Source organism: Rousettus aegyptiacus, unplaced genomic scaffold, assembly GCF_014176215.1.
Source record: "Rousettus aegyptiacus isolate mRouAeg1 unplaced genomic scaffold, mRouAeg1.p scaffold_m13_p_5, whole genome shotgun sequence".
In the NCBI taxonomy this organism is placed as follows: domain Eukaryota; kingdom Metazoa; phylum Chordata; class Mammalia; order Chiroptera; family Pteropodidae; genus Rousettus; species Rousettus aegyptiacus.
Window position 1 is genome coordinate 85,084,006 of NW_023416308.1, and position 12,207 is coordinate 85,096,212.

The following is a 12,207-nucleotide window of genomic DNA, read 5'->3' on the forward strand; positions in this document are numbered from 1 at the left end:
CTGTTGCTACTATCCCTCAGCATGCTGTCTAAATAATCTAGGGTAGATAGAGGCAGGGCCAGATTGAGAGAAGCACCCTAAGTCATAGGAGCTGGAGCAGGCGGCTGGGACCATATCTCTGTGTAGAGTAGGGAGGGCCTTTCATCGTGCAGCAGAATTAGAATTCCGAATCAGCCAAAGGAGCTGTGTCTGGGCGGGTCAGCTGCTGTGACTCGGAGTCAGTCCAGAGCCAACATATCATTAAGTTGGCTGGCAACAGGCTGTGAAACATTGAGTGAGTCTCCACTGGCCTGTCCTAAGAAGGATGACACCCCAGGTACAAACCATAGATTTTCCACCCAGGGAACTAGCACTCTGATTGTATGAGACCCATTGTAGGTATTCCGTTGGGCATGGGGGCTGAGATGGACCCTCGTGAAATGCTTGTTTCAAGGTTTTGCCAAATGCCTTGTATGTATTTAGCTCACGTGTTAATAGCTTTTAAAATAGGAACTGTCTACTTTTGATTTTGAATTTGTACTAATTGTCATTTAAAATGCTAAGGCATCGTGATTATCTGTTCAGTCTTACCAACCAAGAAGGTGATAGTACCCATGAAGTAGTAACTAAGAGTATTATTTCCTTGGTATTTGTTTTCTTTGTTTTTAAGTAAGTGATATAAGTGGCGAGTCTACCTCATGTATGTTCACTCTACAGAACTATTGGGATTGAGGAGTTAATTTTGGAGTTTTCTTTCACTATTATACTTGGGAAAGGGCTTACACATTTGTCTTTTGAAATGCTTAGTGAAATAGCTACTTACTGCTAACTCTTGTGGCATTTTTGTTTCCTCTTAGAGCAGGAAAGAAACTTCTCTTTCCAGGTTTGAAATAAACGTGTTCCCTGAGGTTAAATTGTCCAAAACCCAGGGATCCATGACTCAAGCTGCAGATCATGTCATCCAGCACATGCTCCCTGTTCAAGTATATTGTTCTGATGTCAAGCCTTCACTTTGGTCTGATCTGAAGAGACACATTGCCTGGACCTGAGTCTCTGGCCCTGTTATTTTGAAGGAGTCTACTGATGATGGAGAGCAGTGATTAGCTTGACTGGTTGTGGTGATGGGGGGAAAGGAAGAGGCAGGAATTTTTGTTCTCAAAGGCTAACAAATTCATAAGGGGATGAGGAAGGTGATTCTCCTAAAGGCTGATAATATAGAGCTGCATAGCGTGAAATCAATCAAAGCCTTTCTCGAGCTGTCACCTGGGCAAGTACTTAGGGCTGATGGAGCAGAGAATTAATCAGGGAATCTCAGGAGGGCAATGCTAAGTCCTCTAATGGGGTGACCAGCATCAGGGGCTTGGTGAAGAGGTATTGGCTTGTTGATGGATCCTGTTGATATGGAAGTGATTTTTGAAAATGAGAAGGAGTAATTATCCACTCCTTCCTGCTGAAATTAGAAGGAACCTGTTGGCAGTCGTAGTATATGACACTAAGGCTTACTGGCTGCTACTGGTTCCACGGCATATGTGGCCTCAATTGTCAGTGTTAGCATTCCCTAAAAGTTTTGCTCTTTCTTTGACAATGATGATTTATGTTCTGCAGTTCCATCTCTCTTGAGACTGCCTTAAAAATCCAGGCTGCTGATCTTCACCTCTATTTCTCAAGCCACTTGTTAGCAAGTTTGGCTAGTGTTTGAAATGGTAGGAAAATAATTACTTGCCCCACTTTACATATGCAAAAGCGATTAACTATCATTAGTGCATGAGATTCTTCCTAACTATCCAGGGAGGTGAGTCAATATCATCACTATTCATCAGGAATTAATTAGACTATGCTTGATGGTGTCATTCATAGAGAGAATTGAGAATATAGTGCCGCCTACATTCTCCCTTTGAAATCCAGCCTCCAGCTTACTGGACAGCGAAGGTGCATCTGATACTCCCATGGAATGTGCATTTTCTCTGGAGAAATGAGTCCTCGATTCAAATTCTGTCGAGTGTTTGATTTTGGCCAGCTTATTTAGGCCTCTGGAACCCATAAGATGGGGATGATACCCAACAAGGGTCGTGCAATGATTATATGAGATCCGGTAGGTGAAAGCTTCAGACACTGTTCTTGAAGCCTGGTTCATTGGGAGAAGCTTGAATTTGTATTTGGTGTACCAGTTCACTTTCAAAGCGAAGTTCCTTTTTTCCTAGTCTTTTTGTTGGCGGGCAGCTTATCTCTTAGGAGAAAAATTTGAACTTTGACTAAGATCACAGTGATCTTTGAACCGTCAGATGCTTGGTTGAATTGTCCACTACAAATAGTCCAACCATGTGATTCTCTTTCTTTAAACTCTAAAATGGCTCCCTCCTGTGCCTACTTTCACATTCTCCTGAGTGCTTAGAATCTTTTTTTTTTTTTAGCTTTCTTTAGGACTACTCACCATATGTTGCTTTTTTCATTCACCTACTCACTCAGATTTGCTTTGCTGCCATTTTTTACCTCTGAATTTCTTCCTTAGTCACCTCTTTGGCTTCTGGTCTTCAGCCCCTCATCGCTTTGCCGCCAGCGTAGCTTTTCTTAGAGCTGTCACCTTCTGCTCTTCTCTAGTGTCCAAAAAGGTGGGGGTGGGGGGATGGATAAGGTAAAATATTGTATCTCAAAAATTACCATTCCACTCAAAATAAAGTTTGCTTGTGGTAGAAGAAGCTTGAACCCAAACCATATTTGTCTCTTTAACATATAACTATTGGTTGCCAATAATCATGATTAATAAACAAGAAATTGGATCAGAAAGCCAACTCTTAGTTATCTAAACTGTGCCTGGCTTAAGTCTGTCCTAATTTGGCGATTTCCTTTGGGCTCTTACTACTCATTAGACCCTTGGCCAGAGTCAGGGTGAGGAACAGGAAGGGAGCTGAAACCGATCCCTTTCTTGTGGAAAGCTTGGTGATACAATCAGTCATGTTGTTACCAAAGAATGTTCATGTTATCTGGTTGTTGGTTTATTCTTTCTTTCTTTGAATATTTATTATGCCAGGTACTGTGCTAGCACTGAGGATACTATGGTGAATGTAACAGCTCCTGCCCTCAAGGACATGGGTGTGGATGATGGGGACCAATAACAAACCAACTTACTAAGTTCTATTATAGTTCAAGTTTATGAGAACACGTAATGACTCAGTTGGTTTCCTAACTATTGATGATGGAAACTGAGGTAATGGGGGCTACAAATACTATATTGTCCTGGGATACTCAGGTAGAGACAACATCCTAACTCCTAGTCCAGCTCTTTTCCTGTTGCCTCATAGGGTATTAAAGACATTGGCTAAAACAAGCTGTTTGGATTTTTTTGTAACCCTCATGTTCAGTGGCGTTTCATTAATCATGAGGGTTAGTTAAAACTAACTCTTTATTTAAGAGCCCTTAAATCACCCAAAGTGGGCGAGATGCTTACATTATGAGAGACTCACAGGAATTAAGATGAAGGGAGCTGCAGATTCCCGTGTCCTATGTCATATCCTTTGTGCATATGTTCCTTGAATAGAGTTCGTGTCACAAACACATGTATTTGACTCTCTCACCCCTTTCTTCCCCCAGGCTCTTATATTAAAATGTGTATTGGTCAGATACACATATGATGTCATTCCACTATACTCATGTTACCCTTCTTGAAGTGGCAGTGGATAATTGTAAAAGAATGATCCATTTAGGGAGTGTAGCTGTTGGGGCAGTTAGCAGGAATATTTGGGTCCCTGGCAACAGGTTTTTTGTTTGTTTGTTTGTTTATTATGTTGTGTCTAGGAAGAGTGTCAGAAAAAAAAATAACTTTTAGAAGAAAGTGATAATGATGGACACTGAGGCCATGGGATGGGGATGCTACATGATACAGAGTCTATTTTCGGCAAACAGGAGTTCCCTTTTCTCTTTCCTTTTAGGCGTTCAGTTAGGTTTGGGATTATCCTCCTGAACCAAACTTCCTAGAAGAATGTGAAAATTATCGACCCTGTGAATAGAATATAGATTTAGATTTAGATGAGTGTTAGAAGTGAAGGTTTTGTTACCAATTTAAATTTTCGATTTAGCCACCTCAAGACCTTAAGGAAGAGGAGTCTTTGTAAATTTACTTCCCAAAGGGAACCAACCTTTAAGGCAGCACCTTCATTTCTTCACTATCCCATTATCAGTAGGTATTTGGGCATAACAAGGTACATACCTGTGCCTAGAGATGATGGACTTGAAAATAATGAACATCTGGTTATGGTTTACAGATGACAGAGCACTGTCACAAATTATCTCTCTAAATCTTTATGGCAACCCTGCGGGGTAGAATCCTTCTACCCCTTAATGATTTTTCTGTATTGGAATTGAATTTATTATCTATATTTTACAAATAAAGCCTGAGCTTCTGAGAGATTAACTATGTAGTCTGAACTGTGTGGCTAGTGGGCAAGCCAGTTTTGGAACCCAGATCAGTTGGAGCCTTGCTGGCATGCTTCCCTTTCGCCCCCATTGTGTGCTGTTCTTTATTTATTGAACTGAGTGAAAGTTAATTCCCTTGCTCAAAGGATGGACGAGGAGGTGAGGACATAAGCTTTTTAGGCAGAGATAGTCTGTGTATAATTCACTTGATCCTATTGTTGGTAATAAGCATGTTATTGCCATGCATTTGCTATTTATTACATGCTACGTACTTGGAAACCAGGTAAATTGGGTGGTAGTTAACTAATTCCACACATTTTCAGGACACTCCTAATGTGTGGCTGATACTCTGAGCTACTAGTTACAAGGACGGTTTCCAGGATGAGGTGGATTTTGAGCTGGCCTGGAAGGGACCTGAGGGACGGGATGCCAGAATGGTTATTTTGGTATCCAGTACAGGGAGCTTTTCTCAGCCAGCCCCAGTCTTGTGATCAGAAACTCTCTGCCCATACAGGGCCTCATCTTACAATTGGGTTTGTAAAACCAAGGGTCTGTATAACTCTGTGGATTATGTATCTGGTAGCTTCTGGGGTTGTGTCCTGGCTCTTGTCCAGAGTAGGTAATTCCATCCTGCTGAGCTCCAGTTGACCAAATTGTAAGAGCCTCGACACAGAGTTCTTTTCCTTTGCAGTAGATGAATAAAAACATGGGAATTTAGAAGAGAATAGTGCCTGCGCTTATGAAGTGGATGTATCAATTAATGCTAGCTAACATTGCATTCCTTCAAAAAACCAAGGGCTTGTGACCCCTAGCTTTAGAGGTAACTTGAAGGGGTTATTTGCAAGACTGCTGCCTGCCTTTAAGGCAGTCCACCCTTGTTGAACCAATCAGGTAGCAGGAAAATTTTCTTTTGTTGAGCCAGAATCTTAGAACTTCCACACAATAGGTCTACACCCTCGCCATATGACAGATAGCTCTTTAGAGGTTGTTCGATGTCTACAGACACTATGCTTGGCAACTCTGATTCAGAAAGATCTCACCAGCTTCAAGCCATAGGCCAAGGCTAAAAAAAATGGAATTTAATGGGAATAAATATAAACTGCTTTTAGCTCCTAAACTAATTGCACAAGGGGGAATTCAGAAACAGCATTTGGAGTATGGGAGCTTAGAGCTTTTATGGATCATAGTCCAACTCTGAGTGTCATTTATTGAGAGTTGTAGACAAACTGGGCTGTGTTTATAAGGGATGGGCAAGGGGTGATGTGAATTATGTCTAGTCTAGGACACAATCAGGAGCCCAAGGACTACTCGTGTCATACCTACGTGGGTGTTTCTGGGAGAGATTTGCTCCTGCATGGCACGATTGGGTAGAAGTTAACCAGGACATGGGTTTTAGCCTAATGGAAAAGTTTCAACATTCAGCAAGAAGGAGGTATTACTGGGAGAGGTAGTGGGTTCCTTGTCATTGGTGGTGTTCAAGCATAGACTATATGACCAATTGTTGAGAAATGTTAGAGGGGACTTAAGCATTGGATTTGGGAGTGTTGGTGTGTTTTGGTCTGAAGACTCTGAGGCTCTCAGTTATATGGTAATGTCCTTTTTTTGTCAAGTAAAGCTCTCCAGGTCCCTTCAACTGGCCCTCACTGTCCTGGATTCCGTCCCTCTGCCACAGTGGTTTTGTGCTGGGCATATCCACTGTTTATCTAAAAATGACTCCCTGCAGTGAATTCATACTTCCCTGAGCTATTCAGAGCTCAAGGACTGGTCTGTATTTTTGTACGTGTCTGCTGTTTTGTTTTTGTTCTTTTAGTTTTGGGAAAGGTGCAGAGGGAAAGGTAGACTAGCCACTGCTGAAAGTGTTCACTCATATTCTCATAATTTCTCCAGTAAGGCACTTTGGATCTAGAACAGACTCTAGGGGGAGGATATGGCTCACCTTTAAATTTTATAATACTCTTGGATCCCAACAAAAAAAAATGATGATTTGAGAATTCAAAAGGCCCACATCGCAGGCATCACACAGTTCATCTGCGGGTCAATCAAAAACCCTTTCTTGTGGCATAATTTATACCTCAACATTTGACAGTCTTTAAAGTCCTACGTCATTGTACATGTGTTGGTAAGAAGTAGTAAATATTTTGCTGACAAGTTCTTTGTATGATGGATCAGTGGCAGAATTTAAAGGCAGACAACCTGAGGGGTTCTTTTATCCAGGTGCTGCCAAATTTAAAAAGCTGTCAGCATACAAAGCCAAAAGCACCCACTAGTTATTCCATTAATTGTGTAATGTTCATGTGCCTCAGAGTTTCTGCACCTGGGATCTGTTGATATACACCAGTGGGGGAGGCTAGGGGGAAGGGATACAATTGGGAGGAGAAGGAAGACGGGCTGCGTGATCTCAGGTGACTGCCTTGGAACATGGAGCAGTCCCTGGTGCCTGGCGGGGCCACCAGCACCTGCTCCCCTCCTGGCTGCCTCTGTTGTAATGTTGCACAATGTGATAGGGGCAGAAGGCCGGAAATGATGGTCCCACCAAGCAATCCCTACTCACGCCCTGTGCCTCCCCTCTTCGATCAGTCCCCAGGAGCAATTCCTCTCCCCTTTTTGGGGAAGCGTTTGAATTAATGATCTGATGCCTTTTCAACAAAGGGATATTGATGTGTTAGTGTGCGGACAGCAGGGGGTATTGGATTAGATCATTTTCACATTGGTGTTTGTGCCAGTTTGACATTTGTTTGGAAAGCTTATCCCTTTAAGACCATAGGTTTCATGCATAATTTAAGGGGAATAAATCTTTGAGAAAATTTTTCTTTTGGTTCTGTAATCTTCAGTACTGTGGGGAAAAAATGAAAGTCTCCCTCATGGTCTTCTTATGATCAAGAATTTTGAGTAGGCTACCAAATGAGGTACCTATATAGGTGTAAAACACTTATTTCTGCAAGTGTCCTTACCACTTGTAGCTGTTGTGGGGAAGGCAGGAATGGGGACAACTTGGTCCCTGCTTCAAGGTTATAATCTAGATGCCGAGAATGGCAAAGTGACCTGATTGTACAGTGTCATAGTCCTGCGAGAAAATGCTGTAAACTAGCATGTCCAAGTCAACTGGCATTGCTGTCTTACTAGAGTTAGTATTTATTATAACAAAATAACCTCCCCCTTTCCATCTTCCATCCTGCATCTTGGTGATGTCAGAGACAAACGTGGCTTAACACATCAGAGTTATATCAGTTTACCACAATGAACAGACATCTTTTGTTTTACTTTATTTTCTTTTAAACAACTTGTCCTGCTATGAAGATTTGATTATTGTTCAGCAAAGTGGTCTTGGTAGATAGTAGACACTTAGTAAATGGTTTTGTAGGATTCACTGTGAACTCGTGAATCAGGGTAAGTACTATTCTTGGATGAAAACTTCCTCTCATATGCAAAGATTATCCAGCTTCTGCCTGCCACTGTATTTCTGTATTGAGTGCCTAACGTGATAAAGAAAGGAAAAAAAAAATCACTTCGATCTCAAATATCCGTATTCTCTGCTAGGAGTTACTCTCCCAGCAAAGCTGCTGACTGAGGAATGTGCAGTGGAACTACCAAGAGCTGTGTGTTGGTGGCTACCTTGTCCTTATCACACTACCTTTTGATTTCTCCCTTAGGTTTATTTTCTTGAAAAGGCTCCAAGCTTTGGCTTGGAAAATTCAACCGCCAAAATTGAGCCCAGCAGCTGGAGCGGCAGCGAGAGCCCTGCCGAAAACATGGAAAGGATGAGTGACTCTGCTGATAAGCCAATTGACAACGATGCAGAAGGGGTCTGGAGCCCTGACATTGAGCAGAGCTTTCAGGAAGCCTTGGCTATCTATCCACCATGTGGGAGGAGGAAAATCATCTTATCAGATGAAGGCAAGATGTACGGTAAGTGGTTTGGAATGCTCCTTTGAAATGCTGCAATGTGTTCTTGTGTAAAGGATCATTGTAGCTAACCTTCTACCGAGATCCATTCGTTATGTTGTGTAAGCCGTCCCAGGGACTAAATCTCAACTAAAGAGGAGAATCCATGAAGGACCACTGGGAAATCATTCCCTAGGGGTGTCTTCTCCTTCTCCATTCTCCGCGGCATTATATCCAAAGCTCTCGAGGTCCGGGTAGGAGTGTAGATAGCTGCACTGGCATATGCAGACACTAACGTGGGAACTCGTTCTCCAGGATGCGTGCCCATTTGAAAGGAAGCGCTGCTGCTTAGCTCCAGATGACAGACTAGTGCCATGTAGACGTGGGGGCCTGGTGCTGCCAAATCGCTTGATTTTTTTTCTTTTTTCCCTACGAAGAGCTAGCAATCCTAGATGTTTATATAGGAAATCTCATTTTTAGAAGGCGGCACTTTTTTTTTTTTTTTTTTTTTTTTTTTTTAATACAGCTCTGTATAACCCAGACGAAACATGTGCATGGCTTGATCAGACCCTGGTGCCACCAGTTTGCTGCCAGTTTGTAGTCGAATGCCAGACAAGGCCTTAACCCCTTCCCCCAGGCTGGACTCACCTGTTTCCCCTTCTACGAGGGAACGCCTGGTAGTGTGTTCTGAAGGAAACCCCATGAGTGCCCAAGAGGGCAGGACTAGTTGACTAGATGGCTTGGGATGTCAAAGGCAGCAGCATGCACTGCTCTGGAGCTTGTATTCTGGCGTTGGGCATTCCCCACTCCTTCTGGTAATGTTTGCAGCTGCAGACCTGTACTTTTTGGCTGCTTACCTTTTGGAAAGCAGATGGCAGGTGGTTGCTTGTACATTCTGCTTATCTAATTGGGCACGTTGAGTTGACAGAGTTTGTACTATAGTCTAAAGAGACGCAAACAAATAACCTAAACTCAAAGAGAACTGGCTCAGCAAGCTACCTGAGGTTGTTAACTTATCTTGAGTGATTTATTTCTAAATAATTTGAAAGCTTTTCCATAATAGTGTGTTGTACCTTTAATACTGCTCCTCCTCTATCAGGAGCTGTAGGAGGCTGCAGCTCAAACTAGCACACACTGCTAAGGAGAAAGCAGATGGTGGTGCAGCTGCCACCAGCTGTGCCCCCCACCTCACCCCCCCTTTCCAACTTGGATGATGTAATGGAAACAAGGAAAATGTTGCTTTCTGCAGCACTGAAGTCTCTCAGCCTGTCAGTGTCACACACATGGGGGCGTGTGTGTGTGCATGTGAACCCAAACCTTCATCATTTTTTCTATATTCTTATGTGATCCTTTATAGCCAGAGAAGCTTCTTTAGGTCTGGGGAAATGGACTCAGGATGAAACATCTCAGCTGCCAGGGGGTAGAATAGTTTCGGGCCTTTGATTTTCTCTGTGTTTGCATCTTTCTTGAGCTACCTGTCCTCAGCCTGGCTATTTGCTTTCAAGGTCTTGTCTTCATACCTAAAAATTCAACCTCCCCATTCTAAAGGCAGAGAAAAACACTTTAATCTTTCAGCCTTCTTTGAAGCTCATTTTATTATAAGTAGTGAAAGTTGCTTTGGGACACTCTGCCTTGTACAATTGTTTACCCATAAATTGTTGTAATCTAAAATATTGGTCTAATATTGGAAGCTCTGGTTGGGAATAACTACAGTCCTTTATTTCTCACAGGGAATACTGGGAAAGGAACTGTCTCTTTAGGAACAGAGTTTCAGGGCTGAGAACATAATTCAAAGCAGAAGTTAATTTTTTCAACTCCAGTTGTGTTTTCCTCTTTGTTGAATGTACTTTTTAGGTAGCAGCCATGGGATTTAACCAATTTGTCTATAACTCCACCATAAAAATATTTTGTGAAAATAATTGTGTGAGAGCTCTTGTTGGTAATTGGGTGTTAGAAGCAGTAGGCTCGGAAACAGAACTATGAGAAGCTTTGAATTTGGGTAGTCTACCAACAGTGAACTTGAACAGCCCCCTACCTTTGGTCGGCATCTCAGTTTTCTCCCCTGTAAAAAAAAAAAAGAGTAAAGTAGTTGACGTCTGTGGGTCTTTTCCATATTATGATGCTGTGATTTTGTGACTTATACTCAGTAAGAGTGATCAGTCTTTTGACAAACATGGCGTTAGTTGTGGGAGAATCTTTTTAATACCCAGGGTAATCAGATTCTGAGTGCTTCCTGAGAACGTGTGTTCTAGATGGATGGATATTTTTTATCTTTATATCAGCCTTGTACACTTACCGATTGTTGGTGACCAACCTGATTTAAAATGGGGCTATCCTTTTGAACAAGCAGCATGAGGAATTACATTTCATGGTCATATGTCTTGATTCAAGGGAGATGCATTTGCCGCAGTGGCCCTGAAGCCAGCCCACTTCCTGGCAGTTGCCTTGGGGAGAAAACCACTCTTAACTCCCTCCCTTGAGACAACATGGAGGAATTTAGCTTCTCCTGAGAATTTTGAAGGGAAACGTGGTGAATAGCTGGGCAATGGGAGATGGAGGCTGGACTCCTTAAAAGGAACTGCCCTAGGTGCCCTTACCTGTGACCTGCTTGTGACTTCGAGGACAAGAAAAGGTTGAGTTGGGAGGTTCCACAGTGAGGCCCCAGCCACTCAGGGATTGAGTCACGTGAGCAGTGTGGGCCAGAGCTACTGTTCCTTGGCTTCTAGCCTATTTCTCATCTTACCATATATGAGTCAGGACACAAACCAGACCAGGAATCTAGGTTTCTTAAGGTAACTGAGACCATATTTTTCTCTTAAGCATTTTTAACATGAAAACATTGAAGCATTTGGAATTCCATGGAGTAGAATCAAAATAATTGAATGCCTTTTAGCGAAATACCAAGTATTTTTGACTTGAGGGGGTTATTCTGATATTTCTGAGCATTCGTAGAATACGTTGTGATGTCATTAATCCTGAGCCATTGGAGAAGCAAGGTCAAGTGCAGCGCTGATTTATTTTGGTAATGAAATTTCCTCTGTGATTGGCAGTAGGGGAAATACAGTCTTACAGAGAGGAAAAATGGAAAGCTTTCTTTATAATGAGGTTTTGGCCATTAGAAGAGATGGCTTACTTCTCTCTCTGCTCCCTGGGTCCATTGGGAAAGTGAGACTTTATGTGGTTGGTCTCCATGTGGACAGAATACTTTTGCCTTGGGCACCCTATGTGTCTTCGGGATAACTAGAGGGACGATGAGGCCTCTTCCTGAGAACTTGCAAGCTCATTTTCTCCCTTTCTCTATTTTCTTTCCCTTTCCTTATTTTTACATAGCCGTGTGTCTCTTTTTCTGGTAGATAGTTGTGGAGGAGAGGGTAGGAGGACAAGACAGTAGAGAAGTTTTTGATCAGCAGACTTCTCTGGAATTGAATTTCACAGGAGTAGACCTTAGTTTAAAACAAGACAGACAAAACAGCAGCCCATGGGAATGCCTGGCTGTGTTTCTGTTGCAATGGTAAACCTTAGTCTGGCAGTGTGGCCACGTGTCTCTCCCAATCAAACCAGGATAGGGATGGAAGCTAGCATTCATTGACCGCTTGCTGAGAGACAGAAAAGTGTAGCACTTCAAGTCTTGGACTTTGAAATTGATATGAATCCTGGGCCTGCCATTTCTAAATATCGGACTTTGGGCAAGTTGCTTTTCTTCCTCTGTGCATCTATTTCTTCAATTGCAAAAGGAATATAACCAAGTTCTACTCTACAGGATAGAAGAATTAAACTAATTGTGATCTAGGATCCCCCTACCATGTTTGAACAGTGCTTGGTATACAATGAGAGCTGTGAAAGTGTTTATGAACCAAAAACCAGAAAGTGCTTTTTGCCATGGGCTGGGTTAGAAGCTTTAAATAGTTCTGTCTAATGCTCACAGCATTTCGAGGT

The 12,207-nt window shown here is 42.4% G+C and overlaps 1 protein-coding gene across 12 annotated transcripts in view; it reads left to right on the forward strand.

Moving 5' to 3' along the window:
- The window catches only part of TEAD1 (TEA domain transcription factor 1), a 248,626-nt gene that overhangs the window by 68,212 nt on the left and 168,207 nt on the right, over positions 1-12,207 (forward strand). For all 12 annotated transcript variants that reach the window (XM_036220453.1, XM_016135432.2, XM_016135433.2 and 9 more), the window contains one exon: positions 8,040-8,295. In XM_036220453.1, coding sequence (XP_036076346.1) covers positions 8,139-8,295 — 157 coding nt within the window. In that variant the 5' untranslated portion in view covers positions 8,040-8,138. The remainder of the gene's footprint in view (positions 1-8,039; positions 8,296-12,207) is intronic.